General features: G+C 41.6%; 1 protein-coding gene across 3 annotated transcripts; it reads right to left on the minus strand.

The window, feature by feature from the left end:
* Positions 1 to 123: 123 nt before the first annotated feature.
* CANX (calnexin) lies at positions 124 to 20241 on the minus strand. Of its 3 annotated transcripts, none has more exons than XM_032124679.1 (15): positions 20176 to 20241; positions 12336 to 12524; positions 11798 to 11871; positions 11227 to 11285; positions 10852 to 10993; positions 9459 to 9540; positions 8130 to 8322; positions 7041 to 7230; positions 6183 to 6296; positions 5573 to 5729; positions 5050 to 5265; positions 4514 to 4633; positions 4272 to 4410; positions 4045 to 4136; positions 124 to 3449 (listed from the first exon to the last, which is right to left on the minus strand). In XM_032124679.1, the coding sequence occupies exons 2-15, from the start codon at positions 12519 to 12521 to the stop codon at positions 3396 to 3398; spliced, it is 1818 nt and encodes a 605-aa protein (XP_031980570.1). In that variant the 5' UTR covers positions 12522 to 12524; positions 20176 to 20241; the 3' UTR covers positions 124 to 3395. The 3 variants fall into 3 exon arrangements, with proteins under 3 accessions (XP_031980570.1, XP_031980571.1, XP_031980569.1); XM_032124680.1 differs by lacking the exon at positions 20176 to 20241 and adding an exon at positions 19846 to 19953; XM_032124678.1 differs by lacking the exon at positions 20176 to 20241 and adding an exon at positions 15319 to 15342.
* Positions 20242 to 20601: the final 360 nt, after the last annotated feature.

Genomic DNA, 20601 nt, shown 5'->3' on the forward strand with positions numbered 1-20601 from the left:
CCGCTGCGTTCGGGACAAAGCGCGAGCTTACCTGGCAAAAGCCTGGAGGAGAGGCACGGTTCACCTCACCCTCACCCTGATGAAAACTCATCCAGCTTTGCTAATTAGACAAAGAAATCCAAACAGATTTAAGTTTCTTTATTGATTAGTTTTTACATTTTTTTTTTCAAGTTGCTTCTACAAGTACCTGTTTGAAATGGTCATGAAATCACAGTAGTTGTGTCCCGCAACACTAAAAACAAACAAACAAAAAAAACCAAAACAAAAACCCAATCAACCAAAAACACCCTTTACAAACCATGAGGGAAGAGGGGTATTAACCATCAGTTTAGGATGAGCAGAGCAGTCACAAGCCCCACGTACGTAGCCACAGCTGAGTTTGTGAGGAAGGAGTAAGGAAAGAGCAAGACAAAACCATGGACATGTACAAGTAGTCAGCACTTGCAAGAAACGCTCCTCAGGCCCAGGAGTCAATCTTAAAAACAGACACTCATAATGCAGTGGAGAGGTCACAGCCTCCAGCTGTGACAATTCAGTACTGAGCAGCACTAGCGAGGGTAGATCACATCCAGGGACACTGCTGGAAGGGGTTAGTTGGTTAGATGCAACGTGATCTATGAACTGCCCCTACCAAGCATCGGCTCCAGGAGAAAAACTGCTCTCAGCACTTCTGCCTTGTGTTTCAGAGCCCACGGGTTTTGTTTTGATTCAGCCTAACAACCCCCCCCCCTCCCCCGCTATTGTCAGACACAGCACGTCAAGCTCAGCATCCTTTTCAAGAGCTGCCACCCTTGGCTGCACAGACATAAAAGGCCCAAATACACCTTCAAGTATCTGTAACAGTTCCAAACCCAGTTCACAGGTTACAGCCAGGTGGAGCTTCACTACTCGAAAAAACACAGCTATGCTTTATGCACTCAGGATAAGCAGGTAGCTTTTTTTTTTTCCTCTAAGACTTTAAAAATAAGAGCAATTCTAAGGTCAAACTGAGGCACCCAAGCCAGAAAGCAGGATAAAAAGTAACTTGAGTTGTCTATCCATTTTGGAAAGTCTTCATTTATTGTAGTAATTATTTAAAGCATACACTATGGTATCAAAAAAAGCCATAACATGCAGACAGGAGACTTTTTCAGGAGATTTAGCAGAAGCAAATGTAGATTTACAATTAGCTTTAATATAATACTATTTAAAAGCTGATAGCAGATCTCAAGTTCACTTTTGATGCTTTGAAAGAACATGTATGCACATGGTTTGTTTGGGAGTTTAAGGCAATTTGCATATTAAGATAAAAAAACCATTAGATTAATTAGATTTTTATGTTGTGCTCAAAATGTTAGCTGAATTGAAACCATTTACACATAGATCATCTCAAAGGACTGAGAGTCATAAATAGCAGCTGCTCCTTGATAAAAATACAGTCCTGAGAACAAGCTAATAGCAATGCTTAAGCTATGACATCTTCCATGTCAGAGTATAAGCTATTTTTGCAGTAAGGAGCAGTATTGACCAGGTGTTCAACAGGCAAAGGCATTCTAAACATGCAATAGCTCCCAACAGAAGTCTGAAATTACTTCCAGTATCTTGCTTACAATAGTTTATTTGTACACTGCAGAGAGATCAAGAAATCCTGCTATGCATTTGTGATCACTAATATTTCAAACACAACAACCAAGGGATACAACATAAGGACAGGCAGCAAAAGGTGTTTTACAAAAAAAAAAAAATCCAAACCCTAAACAAGAGTCTTTTAGTAATTGGTTAGATTCTTTGCAAGGTAATTGGAACACTCTTCCCCCCATAACCCCTGGGAATAATTCCACACACTATACCTTATCATATGACCAAACAACACTGGAGTGTTTAAGTTCAGTGCAAGAAGAATAATTTCAGGACATTTAATTTCATTCTAAACAAAGGCAAAAGTTTATCTATATAGACATCCAAATGCCAACATATTTGGTACAGTGTAATGAATTACATCCATCTCACCCTCAGAGGTAATGCTCTTGTAGTGCTCACCTGCATTCCACAAAAAAAAAAAAGTGTTTGAAACAGTGTAGTATGGTAGACTCAACACTTTAAAAAAATTTATTCAGCTGGAATTGGAACTTCCTAACATTCACAATATAATTTAGAATGCACTTGTTACATGAAGAGCAGATAAAAGGACTTAAAACAGTTTCACATACCAGTTAAGATACTCCACATGCTCCTTCCCCACCTACAATACCGACATCTTGGTTGTGGGTTTTTTTCCCTAACAAATACTCAGTTCAACTTGTCTACCTGCCTACCTCCCCCATTTCTACAGCAGACATACAGTGACAACAGTGAGGGGATATGGGACACTGTCTTATTCAGTGTTTGGGCCCTACAAAGGAATAGGCCTAGCTGAGAAATCGAGTTTGACAATGAGCTGAACATGAAGTGCTTCAGCAACTGAGGCAAAGCTGCTCTCAGGAAGAGCTGTATCGTCACAGAGAGGAAAACACCAGTGGCTGAACAGAGGGCAAAGGGGGAAGTAGCCTAACCACACCTCCCCAACAACCCTCAGCTTTACAAAAAGAGTTCAAGAACAAACAAAATTGGTTGTCTGCAAGCTCTGCAGGAATAAATGCCACATTAAGATGACCCACTCGAAATCCTAGATTGTTTGTCAACACTTAACAGGGCTTTAGCCATGCACAGTATGCATATATTCTATAGACTGCCTAACCCCTTCCCTTCCACCCCTTCTTCCTCTTTCCCCTCCCCCCAAAAGAATGAAGTTGATTGATTAGAGAGTTTCACTACTGGTTTCCCCATACATCCCCCTAGTTTTCTTTTCTTTTGAGGGCAGGGGGGGTGTCAAATGCATTGACAACTTTTCTTCAAACAATTACCAAATTTCAAGGGGTATAAAGACATTGGTGCATTTAGGAATTTACATATTTGTAAAAAAAACTAGTTATAAAACTGCATTTTTATCACCTAGCACTTTCAAGATTCATTGTTATATTTCACTAATTAATATATTAAATTAAGCCAAGGTTTGAGACTGGAAAAATTCTACCAATCTATTTAAGAACAGAAAAGAATATTTAAAACCAAAAATGAAAAGGTTAGTTATGTTACATTCCAAAATCCACAGCCCATTATATTAAATGCTTTCTTTCTACAGGAATGATGCTCTTTAAAACAGATGATTGCAAATATTTTACTGCTAGACACTCCATTACATTGGATAGTGTGACTGGAACCTGTGGATGGTGAAATCTTGAGGTTTGTCCAAGTTTCAATGTAAGGTGTCCAAGGTCCTCTCCCAGAACCCCGTTTGAAAGTAACAACAACCGAAAAAAAAAAAAAAAAAAAAAAAAAAAAAAAAGAAATCACAGATCAAGTTCTTATGACTTTTTTCAATCTTTCCTTGGCTTTCTGTTTCTGGGTGATCTATTCACAGTTTCCTCCTCCTGCAAGAAAGCAATTTGTGTAAACATCAACAAAATAAAACCTAAATATACCCTTAAAAACCATTTTGAGAAAATCTATGAAGAATAATCTACTTTCACTTTTACATTAGAATTTAGCTCTTGAAAAGACCTACTGCTGTAAGTACTTTGTGGCAAACAGGCAAATTCCTCATTTTCACAGTGGATGTACACTATCTGTTGGGAGCGCTCAACACTCTGCTGCTGGGAGAATCCTTTAACTTCAAGCAACACTCCACCCGTTTTTAAGCCAGCCATTTTATCAGTGGGGAGCACTTAAGGTCACATCCTGACTGCACTCAAAGCTGAGTAAGCCTTTTGCCTCAAGAAGACACCTTCCAACAGTCCCACTCCTCTCTCAAAGCAGGCTCTACAGCAGTGCCTTTAGCAGGGTGCCCAACTGCTGAAGTCAGCCACAGCAATTCCTATTCTTCAGGGTGACTAAGTTTTCCAAAGTTCTTAACTGGGAGGGGGGTGACATGAGCCAGGTTAACTTTTAACACTGTAGTTAAGGCCTGTTCTACATAGCCTATGAAAGAAAATGCACAAGCTTCCTTCAAAGATCAAGCACTCTTACCTCTGATGCAGGTTTCCTGTCTTCTTCCTCCTCCTCTTCTTCCTCCTCTTGACTAGCACTTCCTAGATCAGCATCACTTTTCTGCTTCTCTTCTAAGGGGGGAAAAAAAAAAAAAATTCTCCTTTCTGACTTATCTTCAGTTCACATTGGCTTTATTCTACATCTGCAAATCCAGCTGGTTTATTCTATCAAGGAGAACATTGTTCAAGATTATCTAGTTTACCTACCAAGCTTTTCCTCATTTGTGTCCTCCTCTTCCTCCTCCTCTTCTTTTTCCCCTTTGTCTTTTTCTTCTTCTTTCTCATCATCCATCACATCAGGCTGAGGAGCATCAGTCTTTTTGTATTCTGCAGCACTTGGCTGTTTCTGAAAGGCAATATCAAACCCAGGCAATTATTTGTGACATTCAGGCACATTTTACTGAACCTCCTTTTAAACATGATACTAATTATCAGAGGAAATGCATTACCTTCCCAGAACAGCAGAAAAGGACAACAAGAAACACTGGCAAAGCCACAGTGAGGATGTAGACTACCCAAAGCCAGGGACGTTCTTCAGCAGCTGCCATCATCTGGCCCACAACACCAGGCTGTAAGACCAAAAGAACTGTCAAATTTCATCCCATACAGCAAGTTGTAGCAGCTAAGTTTAAGCTACAGAATTTTCAAACAGGCTTTTTGCAACTTTAAACATTATATTTCAGACCTCAAAAAACCCTCAAGCTAACCTGCACAAGTACTTTTCCCATAGCTTAGAAATTAAGCATTAGGCTAAACAGTCCAAATATCAGAGCAAAAACTCAGAAGAGAGCAGCGAGTACTTAGTTACTTATAGCAACCATTAACATACCATCATTATGAATTAAGGCTCAAACCTGGATTACCAAAATACTCAGCCTTGGCACATACAGATATATACTGACAAAGGCTGTGAGAGAGAACAGTGGAGGTGCTTCCTCTCAGCCAGTTCCACTCAGCAGCACACAATTAAACCTTCCTCTCTCACCTCTGCAGCACCATCAGCTGCCTTTTTCAGTCCCCATCCATCACTTGCCCAATCATCAGCCACAGCTCTTTCAGTACAGATGATGAAGTTGTCAAAAAAGATGTCAGATGTCATGGACCATAACTCAAGTCCCACAGCACTGAAGGGAGTCATCTTGAAAGGTTCCAAGTCTTCAAAAAAATCTGGGTTTGGGATCTTTCTAGGTTTCCATATGCCCTAGAAAAGACAAAAGACTCACTAACTAGAAGACAAATTTTAGTTTTCAGCCCATTATGAATGAAGAGATATAACAATCCATTGCACTCAATTACAACATCTACAGGTGCAACTTACCAGGCTTTGGGAATCACTACAATTAAGTGATGCCTGGTAAGAAAGCACTTTGAATCTGTCCACTTGAAACACAGTACAACCATGACAGCACTTGAATTCTTAATTACATCTGCTTAATCTAAATAATTTTGCTTTTTGTAAGGGAAATGCTGCATTGGCCACCAGCTTAAGCAGTGAAAAAAACACCAACCTGATAGTTCACGTTATCAATCATCGGAGGCTTCCATTTGCCTTTGTAGTTTGGATTGTCAATCATTGGGCGCTGCCAGGTACCACAGCCAGGAGCTGTCTCACATTTAGGATTTGCAATCTGAGGTGCCTCCCATTCACCGTCCATATCTTCATCCCTGAAAAGACAAGCTCAGTTTTGAAGTTCACCCCTGAGTAAGGCTCAGGCAATGTCTGATTTCTGGGAAAAATCAAAATTCCTACCACAAAATGGAGATTCTGAAACTTTATATAGCATAAGTGTGTAGATACATATACTGCAGAAGGAAGGAGGATTTCAAAGACTGTGAAGCACAGATCAACAAAAGCCAGTCCCTGAGCACAGCGTCTCCCACTGTCTTTTCTAAGAAGCTCTACCTCAAGATGAACATCCCTGCTGTTTTGCTTACAGTCACAGAAGAGTTGAAAAATGCAAAGGTGAATGCAAGACATGAGTCCTCAGATCACTGCCTTGTACTTTTGAAGAAAAATAGCCTGAACAGCAACTTTGTCAGTAAGCAACAATGAACTGCAAACGTCAGTACCAGAGTCATGAAATACTTGCTGCCATTTGCAACAGGCAGCAAACTTACCAATCTTCAGGTTTCTCAGCATCAGGGTCTGCTACATATTCTGGCTCATCATCCAGCCAGCCCTCTGGTTTCACAGCGTTTTCATCTGCAATCTTTGCAGGAGCATCCTCATCCCTTGAGAGCAGAGCATTATGTGTTAACATACAAAACACGTAAGAGTTCTTAAGCCCAAGGCATGATTCTACAGACTCTGAACAAGCCCACTGCTCTAGACAGCCAGCCACCTTCCCTTCTGTCAGGGTCACCCCATGATTTCAGAAAGGGATTGCCTTGCAATCCCTTACCTACACATGTGCCTCATGACATATCAAGGTGCCAACTGCAAAGTACTACTACTACTAATTTTTTTAAAAACCAGCCTAAAAATTGCATATTACAGCAAATGCCATTCTTAGCAACAGCTGCAAAAACACATTTGTGCTTGATATTGAGTCTATCACTTACAAAGCACAGGTACAAAGCCAGAAAGCCAGGATCAGTTTCTGATTTAGGAAGTCAGGTTTTTCAATTACCTTATCTATACATTGCACAAACAAGTACAAAGATCCTTCAGTTATACCTTCTGCAGCTCATCTTTTGATCTCATCAAGGATGAAAGCAACAGGTAGCATAGGAATTTCCCTAAAATCTTTGTCTGTGGCCAACACAGGAACAGGAGCACTAAACAGAAATTCCCAGAGCAGGTGGAACCTGTCTGCCTCTGCCTATTGAAGTGCTGTTAAGATGCCTAAACTGACAGTGTACTGATTACAAGGGTGAGACTCAGAACCTTCCATAAGTCACATGAGAAAGACATTTTGATCAGCACCAAATCATCAGGCGAAGGACTCCTCAAATTCCACCCTTCCAACACCTTACCAGTCATCTGGTTTAACAGCATCTGGGTCTGGGATTTTTGGTCTCTCATCCCAGTCCTCAGGCTTCTGGTCATTTGGGTCCTCAATCTCTCGGGGTGGATTCACAGGAGGAGACATATCATTTAGCAAATTCCCACTGTTGACAACTGTTTGATCGACCAGTATCTCAAAACTATTGTCAGGATTCAAGACTGTAAGGAAAGAAGTTGAAGTAGTCATTGCATGTACGATACAAAGCATGAGTCATAAGGCATCACTCATCTGCACTGTACAACCCAAGCTACCACCTACCCATCAACTGCTATAAAGAACTGTTAAGAACCTTTCTCCTTATGCCAAAATACAACTAGTGATGATGTACCACATCTCACCCTGTGAGAAAGCAGACTCCTGGCAGAAGTCCTACTTTAAATGTTAAAAGCACAGAGGTTTGTAGAGTGATTTAGCAGTTACCACTGCTAAGTTGACCTTGGCACAGTAAGAATTGCTTTACTAGTAAGAATGTATATATTCATATTCTACTCGAGACTGAGACTTCCTACTACTGACAGGATTTTAATCTCACTTCTTTATCTACTGCTGTCTCTGTAGCAGGAAAAGCTAGAGATAGTCCTAAAAGTACTTCCTGAAAGATTTTGATCATAGCCAATATACCAAACACTATTTCAAGAACTCCTGAGTTTGTCTGATACATGAAAGCAGAAAAAAACCCAAACAAAACCAAAACAAACCATGATGCCTCTACATCTAAAGCTAGTGTTACTCAGAGGCAGCATTCAGGCAGCTTATAAATGCTGATAATTATTTCAAATATACTTAGTTCAAGTTACTTACAACTGCCCTGAAATTCAGTTCTCCTTTAAGTATTAAGTTCAAGTTGCATGACCTTTCCTACATGAATCAAGACTTTCTGGAAGGATGAAATAAGCCTTTGTATAGACAATCAGTTTTTGCATTTGAAGCTTTCAAGTGGTTTTTAGTTGTATGGTGCATTGGCACAAGTATTCATCTGTTCATCTGGCTCACTTTATGAGCTTTTGGTGCAGGAAATGTAGTAGTTATTAACACTCATAGTTAGCAGTCACCATACCTAGAGTATAAAGATGAGTCTTCTTATCAGTAAAATAAGTCTTCAGATCTGCATCTGGACGCTTCGCGTGCTTCTCCTCATATTTGCCGGTCTTTGGGTTTTTGTGCCGGAAGATGAAGTGCAATTTATAGTCCTCTCCACATTTGTCAGGGCCAAACATTATTGTATATGGAGTTTTGTCATGGAACTGATCCTTTTAAAACAATGCAATACTTTAAAAATACAACTTAAGTCACTGTCTGTCATAAGAATTCCCAATTCATTAGACATTATTCTGCAACTTGGATATCAAGCCCATGAAGTCCCCACACTAAAGCTTATATTCCTCATATAAGCCTCCAGAAAAAAATAATGTGCTGAGAATTATCCCAGCTATTTCATTTTGCACCTTTGGGCTCTATTTTCCACATGGAAAACACCAGCTATTCAAGCGTTATCCAAAAGATTAGTGTAAGTGATTCCCACAATGTTTAAGCATAGCTCTACATTACAATAAAGTATTTTAAAAGCTATCAATTAGACGTATCAGTTACTGGCAATAAAGAAAGACTAGCAAGGCCACTGAGTTTCTTTCACACAAGTGATAAGCAGCACTAAAAGTGAGGCCAAGTTGCATTTAGTCTACACTTGTGAACTGGGGCACTGCCTCAATCTAACTGGATATAATCACCATTGAACTCTTCAAGTCTATTTGTTCTTGCTAATGTTATCTGAAAATTCAATGCATATATGAAACGGATTAGGCAGCCAAGTTGTGTTCTTGGATGTTCATGGTTGTTTTGGAGTTTTTTAATAGTTTGGAAATTGTATTAATAATACAACTCCAATGAGACTGCAGAAGGAAAGAAAGATGGATAACAAGTCATAAAAGGTACATCCTATAAAGTCTAGGAAAATGGTTAAAGAAAACCCACAGGCTACAAGAGCCTACACAAGGTTACTCAGCAGTTCAGCTTTGTCCGAGCAGGCTAAACCACTTCAACGCAACGAATGAGAGGACAAAAAGCAGTTCTTAGGCCTTAGGAGCTGGCTACTTCCTAAGCACCTCCTGTTTGGTTCTAGAACCCAGGAAAATCTGAAGTACTGCAGAGTTTGGCAAAGGTGCACAACCGCTCAGCTATTAGGGAACTTCAGAGTTTCCACTCAAGGGGCTGTCACGTTTCAGTACTTAACCTCTCCAACTGAAAGCACTGGGAAAATGCTGAGTGCAAAGCACTTGGGCAATCAGGCCCCACTGCCTTCGCTAAAAGGGTTTGTTCAGGAAGAAGCAAAGTGAAAAAATTTCAAGTTCTTTCACAGCTAATACTCAAAACTAGTAGCATTACTCACCAGGTTCAACTCAGGGGTTTTTGAAAGCAATTTCACATAGGCCCCACCACACTCTATTCCATTTTGGAAGTTTACTTCATACCTAATTTTAGTTTTGAATAGAAAAAGGGAGAACATATGTTATCATGAGGAAAAATTATTTATGTAATGCACAATTACAATTTTTGCAGTACAAATTAACAGTAACACTGTTTTGTTGTTGTTTGCTTTGAATCACTTACCCAGTGAATATTAAAGATACAGACATACAGATATATAAAGATATAAAGACTAAGAAAATATTCACAAGAGGTTGAGAAACAGTTAAAAAATTGAAGATTTAGAAGACTTATCTTGACAGAAAAGATTAAAGAAATTGAGTGCTGGCCTAGAAGATAATGACCTACAAGTAGAGAGAAGGAAGAAAAAGCTTTCCAGTATGTAACACTTCAAGAGGGGTTGAGGCAAACCAATTTTTTTCCCCACAACTACTGTGGTAGACAGACAACTCAATGTGCAAGACTACCAAAGCAAAAACAATTGGATTCTAGGAAAAGCCCCTTCAGGGTTATATGCATACAACATTATATTTAGGGATGCCAAGGAGCCTGAAACAGGCAGAACATCTCTGTCAGGAATAAGCTAAGTATGCTTGATCTTCTCACAATGCCAGCAGCTGGAGTGGATAACCACTGAGCTTTATTTTTAGCCTTGTATTTTGAGCCAAAACTAAACAGTGCAAAGCAAAGTGACCAATTCATTATCTTGTGCCAACATGAATTAGTTTACTCTTTGTTTAAAATTGATAACATTGCTAATAATGCACAATTCAACTCTTCTCACTGAATTACGTTTTTCCCCGACTTGCTTCTCTAACACACATGCAAGTAGATTCTTCTACAACAGTCATGACCAGAGCTATGTAAGGTGCTAATCTTCCACGGCAAATGAACTAAGACACAGGAAGGAGGAAACAAATGCATCTTTATCCCTCTGTCCACTTCCCCTCAGAAACAAGGGGCAGTTTACTGCATAAGAAGTGCACTGACCTATTTACAGACCAGCTTTCATTCAAAAGGACAAGGACTTCCACAATTAGCTGTACAAAAGTCAGTTGCCTGACCTTGTTACTACAATTAAATCAAGTGCACTGAAGCCAAAAGACAGGTTACCAAGTCTAGTTTGCAGAGACTTCTTCCTTTTTCAGGCTTCAGAAGGACCCATGGTGTTACTAACTCCTCACTTTGGGAATCTGGGTTACTATTTTACTCTCGCTCAAAACAGTGTAATAATATGTTACAGCAACTTGTGTCATCTAGACCCCCAGTCAACAAAAGCTGAGTTATGGAATTAACCTCAGCCTGCTATCATGTCACCCTGGAAACAACAGAACACTAAATTATTATTTACTTACTGTATAATAAGGGGTTTGGTATCAAACACAAATGGCTTGGAAAGTTTGGATGAAATTGCATGATGCTTGGCTCGGGTTACCATTACAAGCCCTTTGTCTCCTGGAAGCTTAGTTTCCTTCATGTCTTGGACTTCCCATTTACCTGGGGAAGAAATTGACCAAACGCTAATTTATTTTAAGATCTCCAAGTGGCTATTTTGTTTAAACCAGAACTATGTTTTATATTGTTAGCCAGCTATATAAACACCCCCCCCCCCCCCATTTTCTTCAGTGAATATAATTTTAGCTGAGAAAGAGAAAAGTCTTGCACCTCTTTTTTATATATGACAAACAACATCAGAAACATTTATCATCCAAAACCCGGGTTTGACTCACCATCATATTTGGCAATCTCATCATCTGTATCATCCTTCTTGGCTCTGGAAAGGATCCATCTAGAAGACAGATATCCAGTGGTTGGAAAACCATACATTCTCCACACACACACACACACACTAAAAACCCTGCCCTTAAGATAAGGCAGCCCTTGCTGTCTCAGGACTACACCCCAGTATCTTGATCCCCTGAGGAGTTCTATTCCCAAGCCTGCAAACTTTTCTGTGTTTGCCACTTCCCACCCTCAGGTAGGACCATGGCCCCAGGAGCAAGTGCCTCGCTCCCGTAAAAAAACAGGAGCGGCACCTTACCATCCTCACAACACCTGAGGAAAGTAAAAAAGCCACATGTAATGGCCTCACCTCCCCTTTATTACGAGAACTTAAGGAAATACTGATTTAACTCAGCATTTGAACAGCTAGCCTCAAGAAGTCATTACTGTAATCCCAACTGAACAGGGGTCCTTTGATTCAGTTTTGAATAACATGGGCTCTGCAGAGAGGGTTTCTCTGCCTTTCGCCAAGATTTTACATGATTTGCTGTACTGAATCATCCTTCAGATTATACTCACCCATCCAGAGTTCCTTTATCAAAAGATTCTGCAAAATATACTTCACCAGTTGGGACGGGGGGCCTGTAAGTAACCTATTGGAAAAGAGGGGCATTTATGCACCTTTCAAGACACATTCTTTATTCCACAGAAATACAAGCATGTAAAGCTCGCACTCCCTCCTACACTTGAGTACAGCTCACCTGGACATTCTTGAAGCATAAATACAGAAATTACATAAATATTGCTGCTTGTGCCAAGCTGTTGTGCTCTTGTCTGCAACTAAAACTCAAGTATATATCTAGCTGGAAATACTAGCATTAACTCTTTATACTCACATCACAGATTTCAAGGTTAGATCTGTCTTGTGGAAGAACATGGGGGACACGAGAGCAGGAACAAAGCAGCCAACCTTAATTCCAAGCCCTACTCCCAGATAACATCTTTAATAACATTACAACATATTAAAGGTTAAGAAAGTAAAGACAACTTTGATCAGACCCACATTAACTGAAACACAAGCAGTAATTCAACTGTTAAAAGAAGTTCTATGCCAAACCTTTGGAGCTGGAGGAGGACTGCTTGTTTCAGACTTGGACTCTTCTACCTCCTCAATACCATCATCCAAGTCATCCTCAATATCAACTACATCATCAGCATCATTGTCTTCATCCATATCATGTGCTTGGGCAGCAAGGATCCCAAGGGCTAGCAGGGTCACACACAGTAGCCATTTCAGCTCCATGTTCTGAATAAATAAGACAAGGCAAAGAGGTCAAGCCAGCACTGCAAGCAGAGCAACGCGTTGCTTCTTGGTACAAATCCGACCATCCAAGGCAACAGCTGAAGTGCAAACTTATCTCTCCAACTCTGTTATTTACTGCATCTGTCTGAGACAGCTCTAAAAGCTGGAGAGGAACACAACATAAAGCTAAGTATTTAATACCAAACAGATGTTAATTAAGTGGAGAACCACATATGCACATTCTGCAGATCATGCTGCAGAAGTGTCATAATTTTGCTCTTACACTGCCACAGCCCACAAGCAGGACAGCAGACACATACATGACACCACAACATACATGGCTATAAAAGCCTAAAAAGAAAATCTATTTTGTGCTTATGAAAGACTTTAAATACACTATGCAGGAACTCAAGCTTCCATTCAGTCCAGAAATTGAAATACAATTTCCTAGTTTTTTCAAGCAGAGAGCAACCTGTGGAATAATCAGTCCTCGTCTGCTGTTCAATATACTTTTTGTCCTTCCAAATGCAGAACTCCGGTGTTTTCAATCATCAAACTCCTTCCCCAGGTTTTATTGTAGAATTACTGCCAACAGTCATTGATACTACTGCCAGACACCTATAAGCAGTTGAAGCTCCTAGAAATTGCCACTTGATTCAATTCCCTTCTTTCAATCTCTAATTTAACAAGATGACCAAAGAGAGTAGCTGTTAACTGAAGCCTTACAGAATTAAAATATCACACTTAAATTAATTCATAATGTGCTCAGCACCTTGTCACACCTAAAATATGATAGACATTGGCAAGCCACAGCTTAAAATACCTTGTAAGTAAAATGGGTTTTGACTTTCCACCTAGAAAAACAGTATCACTGCATCTTTATGTTGATACAGAAGGCAACACTCCTAGAACACTGCTCAGTTTTATCTGCCCAAAAACCTCACAACAACCTGCGCCTTGCTTACCTTTTCTCCTTTGAATCCCACTCCAAATTTTCCTTCCAAAACCAGAGTTATAACTGAGACTAAATTTTTTTGAAAACAAGTATAAAATAAAGCACCCCCTCCTCCTTCCCTTACACCTACCTCCCGCTGTAGCCTTGCAGGCGTTCAAACATAACTCAAGCAGAATTAACAGTGCCTGTAGGGGCTTAAGATCATGATAGGAAACAAACTTTCAACTTTCCAAAGCATGTTTAGGCAACTAAAAGAGTTTACATTCTCAAAGGCTTATCAGCACTAGCCAATATTCCAAAACTATGCTGCATACCAGACCTACCATTCTTAGATTATTCTTTAACTTACCTCTAATGACAGAGAGGATGTTTTATAACTACAACAAAATTGTATTTTAAAGACTTGAGCTGAGGTCATGTCCAGTTTGTCACTACAGCAACATGCAATTGCAGCCAGTTTTCCAACAACAGTGATGGCCTTGAGGATTATTGTCCAAATCCATACGCACAGATCTTCCCCCCTCAGTTCAGGCAACTGCACTCAAACACCTCTGAGCCAAAAGGACAATCATTCCAGAAGGAATAGCTGACAAAAACTTTCAAGGGCTGTTATATATGAGCACAGCTTGTTTGCTTAATGCACAGTGTACAGCCAAAACTGAAAACAGTTTCAGACCTCTCAACAGCTCATAGCTCTTAATATTAGTGTAAGAGCCACAACACAAAACCAAGGACTGAAAACAGTCAGACATCAGTACCCTTGGAGCTGCAAATTCTTCTTGCACAGATAACGTGTTCTTTGAATAAACTCATACACACCAGCATGAAAGCAATACAGAAATGAGAGCCTGAAACTTCATCTGAAAAAGTGATCTTTAGATCTTTGGATGTGCCCTGTGTGACTGAAGCAACCATGGATGAGATGGTACAAAAACACCTTTCCACAGAAAGGGTTTCACTTCGTCTTACCTTACCAATAGGGCCCCACTAAATATTTTTTAAATAGAGCTAAATTCAGTAAGATTATACAGTTTTATAACTGCTTTCAAATTATACTATGAAGATAGAATGAGCATGTCATGATTTGGAAAGTGATACAACAAAGTTAATCTTAAAAGTATAGCAAGATTAAAAATGAGCCAATTCTCTCCTCTCCTAAGAGGAAGGAGGAGTTTCTGCACCCTTCCTCCCAACCTTGTGGAAAGGGTATTAATGGTTTAGCATGCAAGTAATCCTTTAAGTAATCTCACCAGTAGCCAACCAGCATGAAAGTTTTGGTGAAAGAATTAAATCATTCCCCACAACTTTCCTGCCAGTACTGACTCCATATGCAATAAATTACCTACTTCACAATCCCACCTCAACTACAACCCTTTGGAAATACTTGTCAGCAGCAAATGGACCTTGGTAAATGCTCACACCCAAGTGGCAAAGGTGCATGGCCTCAGAAATTCTTCTGTCAAAGCATCTCAGTGAAACTGGACAATTCTGCCAGGGACCACACAGCAGGGGCAGAAGTTTGCTGCTGCACGTCCGTGCTCCTGACACAGCCACAGGTATCTACACTGCAGGTCTACACTTACTGTTTAATGCTCTGTCTGAATTTGAGGCCTCGCTGAACCTCATTTCAAGGGAAAAGTATTTTCTGGTCAAGTTTCACCTCCCAAAAAAAAAGCAAGCTAAAAAAGTCTGAAGAGAAGCTAATCCAGTTTCATATCCTTACTTCTTTACAGTCATTAGCAAGCAGTTGTCACAAGTTTATATCCCTGCAGAAAGCTGCTTAGAACACTTCCTACATATTAAATCAGCCTCAAATTCAACATAAGCTACCATTTCATATACCTTGAGTACAGGCTGGTAGCTTCTTCTGCAACTGCCAGTTATCATGCCAATCTCCTTATTCTGTTTAACCTGAAACAATATAAAAAGCTGACTAAATTATAGAAAAAAAGGCACTATGTTCTCAGAAGAGCAATTTAAGTGAAGCACACATTTTTGATATTTAAAAAGCTACTTCTATCCATAATGGATGTACAGCTACAGGAGAAAATTTCAAATTCACTTTACTCAATCCTTAGGGACACAACATAAACACAATTATGCCCTAGTAAATTAGGTTATTCCTAAACAGAAGAGGAGGGGAGGGGGAGAGAGATGCAGCTCAGGTTTTATACAGAACAGGCATAAATCAATTTTTCAGTGGAACTTTAAGTTGCTGGCAACTACAGGTGTTCAATTAGTCACCTAAAACGTAGTCTAACCCTCAGACACACACACCTACTCTATTATGATCAGACTTCTCCCTTATACAAGTGTCCAATTTCCAAGCAATTACCATCCTTAGCCATTTTTTACTTTGCCTGCACCTCCCTTCTTCACGTTTATCTGTACAGTATTTCTGAAGGCTGGTGTATTTCTGATCATGCAATTGCTGAAAGCCATTAACAAAAGAACACTTTCATAATAGGTGAGAGCTTCTGATGTCTCCATTCTACTTCAGTGCAACCATCACTTTCACCATAACAACGTTTCAAGTCAGAGATAACAACTACTTGTACTTTTTTTTTTTAATAAGGACTTCAGTCACTTACAGACATTAGCACACCACTCAGATCCGAGGGACAACTACTGTAATCCCAAAGTACTAACAAGGAAGAGAGTTTCAGACTGTCAGTGCTACAGATTACTTGTTCTCTCTCTGCACATATCCATGGCCGGCTTCTATCCCAGAAAACTTCAGAGCTGACATTTAAGCACTGTTCACCTGATCGTCCAAAGGCCAAAACATTTTACCCCAGAATTTATAAGATCTATAGCAGAGTGCTGGAAGCAGTGTCCTGGAACAGCTGCACCACAGACTTTACTTTTTCACAAAGTAAAATCAAAACCAAATTGGAGTGAGATTCAGAAACAGAATCAGCTTCTTGCCCCAAAAGCAGCACTCCTAACATGTAGGGTTAAGTGATTACTACCTTTGGAGTTCAAGGCTTTCAAGAAAGTCGTGCATCTTCAAAGATTAAGTTTTATTTAGAATTCCCCTTTCTCTGGCGATAAAGGAGAAAGTTCCTCTTTACTATTGGCACAACACTGGAAACACTCATACAGCAGACAATTGTCACTATTCTCCCTAACATACATGTCCCCTACAAGAGAGCGAAATTGCCCATAGAAAGGGTCTTCAAGTCCTTTGCTATCATTCTTCCAGAACATACTGTTTAGTAACTTCCCTGTCAGGTCAAACAGAGCCTGCAAAACCAGTTTAATCATCTCCTTGGTTACTAATCTATTTCAGTGGTTCATCAAGCCAGTTCTTAATACAGCATTATTTCAGAATATATATTTGAACGGCTACTGGCTATCTAGTTTATTACTTACCTTTTTTAAAAAATAATTAACAGTCAGACTAAATAGACCTTATAAAAATAAGTCACTTACTATGAACTACACCTAGGCAATTTAACTGGATGAGCATCAATGGTTTCTATTTCAGCAGTACCCGAAGTCTCAGCTGAGTGACTCAAGCAAAGGAAGAGCAAAACCCACTAGCAAAGTCCTGTGTTCCAAACACTGGGCTTCAGTGTGGTATTTACAGCAGAAGCACACCAGTGAAAACAAGCACAATGCAGTCTCATTCAAGGCAAGAATTAGGGAAGAAAAATTTAAAGTCAAATGTAAAGACGATTCATCACAACACAAAAAAAAATTGCAAGGAGACAAGAACAGAAAGGCTGAGACACAGATATCCATCTTCCCTCTCAAATGAGAGTTCTGTGGGTTTTGAGCAAAGGCTTGGTTACCCTACTTGGTAGTGTACTAATTTCTTAAAGTCAGAATTACTGAAGAGCAGAGGAAATCTCTTCTACACCTCACAATCCCTCTGCCTTCCACATCCTGCCTCCTCTGCGGTGCCAGGGTAACTGTTTACACAGCCTCATGATGAACCAGCCGCTGGTTTAAGAAGGCTCGAAGTCCTCCTGCCATGTTATTTTAACCCTGAATCAATATCCCAGGCCAATCCAGCAGCAAAAGCAGAAAGAGTTGTAGCAGTATCAGTGAAAGTAAGTAGCCAAGGATAGAGGAAATAAAGCTGATGGCAGCAGAGTCATCTTAATGCCACAGTTTCAAGTGCAGGCCTGTCACCTGCACCTGCCTGACCTGTCTTTAGGCAGACTTGGGGGATGGACACCATGGTGAAGCTGAACATTGTGTGGCCAAATACTGTAATTTCAACAACCAGTACAGTGCCTCAGCACACCTCTGAAGGAGATAGAATAAAATTATGTTCATGTATATACAACAACTCATATAATGCAGACAAACACTTTTTCCCCTGAAATACTGTTTTACAGTTAGACAACTTCCAGCATTGCTAAGATTCTGCCTTTAACATCATAACTCAATCAATAGCAGACAAGGCTAAAGAAAACCACCTTACTAACAAGAGAAAAGGCAATAACTCTCCATGGTTTGCCCTCCTACCCCCTTTTATTTTTTTCTTAAGTAAGGGGTGGCTAAGATACACTGCTACATGAGAAAGAAGTCTCCTGGAAAGGATTAGCCAAACCTCTCCTGGAGAGCCCCACAAAAAAAGCTGCCTCCTGTTTGGGTTGTAGAGAGCACAAACCAGGCAAGGGATTAGGTGTGAAAAGGGACAGCAACAAAGCTTGCTTTTAATAGGCATTTCAAATATGCCAGTTTCTAAAAATAATGTACAACAGTGCAGATACAGTACAGGAGCAAACAGCAGATACAGTTTGTCAGCACAGATATCCTTCCTGCAGAACTGGAAGTCCTTGGAGGGCAAAGACAGAACTGTAGTTTTTTAGATCATAAAACAGATAGGCTGCTAGGAAAATTATATTAGGTGGGGGCACATCTGGAGGCACCCCAAGATCTTTCAGACCATCACACCTAGAAATTGACTGAAGTTTGCCTTGCTACAGAACTGATTCCAGCAAGAACAGGCTGCTACCACGTTTACTACCAGAGGCAGAAAACCAAAGGCCTGAAAAGGAAGTAAAAGGCAGGGCTAAGTACAAGTCTCAGTGTATTCTCTGTAAAAGATTTATTCACTTGCTCAGGGGAAAGTACTGCAGCACACCAAATGAGAGGGTAATCTGATGGAAGTCGCAAACTTTCTTACTATTTTACATTAGATTCCCTTCCCAGGATGGCAGTTGATCCCAAGAAGCAGTTTACACATTATACACAGCTTGTGATGTTGCCTGTAAATTGTATGAGTATCTTCTTCATAACGTTGTTTTTTTTAAAACATTAAAATTTAATACGAAGTTTTACTCAAAGCTTTTCCTAATTTTATTAAGTATTTTGCATAAGCCCATCAAATACAGCTAAATTAACAATAAGGTGGTCTTTGAAGTCAGGTACCTCAGCATGAACCTAGAGCAATATATATACACATATCTCAACCTAAATTTAACCATTATTTTATCTGCATTAGCTCATACATTATTATAGTTCTGCTGTCTCTTTCTGGTATTTTAGCAACAACCAAGACCACAATGTGCAAAACTGTCCCATAAAACCCATGTGTTAAGTATGCTTACTTGGCGACGTTAAGTAAACACACTGCATTTAGAAATACATTACATGCCTAGAGACCAGTTTTCAGACATCTAACATACTCTAAATAAGTTCCAGAAAGAGTTTTCCACAGTGATCTGCAGAGGCTCTGCAGCATTAATTATGTTAGTACTCATCATACTGATGTCTGGACCTTTACCATTACTACATGTCTTTTTCCCTTCACAACCAAATCACCTGCAGCATTTCTCTTTCTGCAGCCTAGAAAGTTCTGAACCACAGACCTGCATGTGTAAGTTCACTCTTCAGAATCAGTATAGGTAAGAAAGCAGTGTGCTGTACGTGCTTTAATTCAAAGGTGTGGGTTTTTTTTCTTTTGAAAGCACACAATACAATCCTCAGCCAGAAATGAGAACCGAGATGTCACTTATACACAATTTTATAGACACTCAACGCGAACAATATTTGGGGGACAAAAATCAAAGCATGCATTTCAATTCCCTCAAATTCTCAGATCTTCCTGCTGCAGTCCTTGCCCGCACTTCACCTGTTGGGCCCCCAGCTCCACGCCCTGAGCTCCCCCTTTCCAGAGGCTTCTCCTTCCCCTCGCACAGCCCCAACCAGGCCCACGCCACGCTCAGCACGCCCCTCCTGTTCTCCCTTTGCGGGGCTTCATGAGGAACACGTTCAACATTATTTCCGACACTAGAACACGTAGCCAGATAAAACCTAAACCACGCGCTGCCCACATCTACCTCCGACCCTCGCCTCCACCCCGCGGCCCTGGCACCGGCCGCTGCCCAGAGCGGCGCTCCCAGAACTTACCAGAAGAGCCGCCGCTCCCCCCAGGCCGCTCCGAGCGAGTGCCGAGCGGGACCCGGCACCGCCGCCGCAGCCCCGCGCCCGCCCCCGGCCGCAGGGGCCTCCCCAGGCCGTCCCTCTCGCCCTGACTCCCGGGGGTCCCCGCCTCCTCCCACCCCCGGGATGGGGCCGGGACCACGCACGGGCCGCCCACCCCCCAGGGCCCAGCAGCGCCCCGCCGCACACCCTCCGACAGGCCCGGCTTCCCCCCTGCCTCACGCCGCGGGCGGGTCCGTTCCCCGCCCCGATGTTCCGAAGCCGCAGCGGACGGAGGGGACGGACGGACAAACTCACCCTCCACCGCCCCGGCCGCCGCCGCCGCCGGGCTCCCCTCACCTCCGTCACGTGCCCGCGCGCCCGCCGCCACCCGCCTATCTGCCGCGCGCCAGCCCCACCCCCTCCTCACGGCGCTCAGCCTCTCCCATTGGCGGACGGCGCGGCCGCCCGCCCTCCCAGCCGCCGATCCTGCATTTTGACTGGCTAAGGTCGCCGCCGCTCAACAGCCGGCCCGCCTCTAACCACGCCCTCAACGGCGCTGCCCTTCGTGGAGCGCTGTCATTGGTTGGCGGGGTTGCAGGAAGTGCCGGCTGATTGGGTGCCGCGGGGAGGCCGTTGGGATGTGGGCGGGGTCCCAACGGGTCTCGGTCCTGGGGCTCTGCGGCGGCTGACAGGGTGTTGCGGGCGGTAGGGGGCGGTAAGGGGCGGTGGGGGCGGGGCCAC

This window comes from Corvus moneduloides, chromosome 15, assembly GCF_009650955.1.
Source record: "Corvus moneduloides isolate bCorMon1 chromosome 15, bCorMon1.pri, whole genome shotgun sequence".
Classification (NCBI taxonomy): Eukaryota; Metazoa; Chordata; class Aves; order Passeriformes; family Corvidae; genus Corvus; species Corvus moneduloides.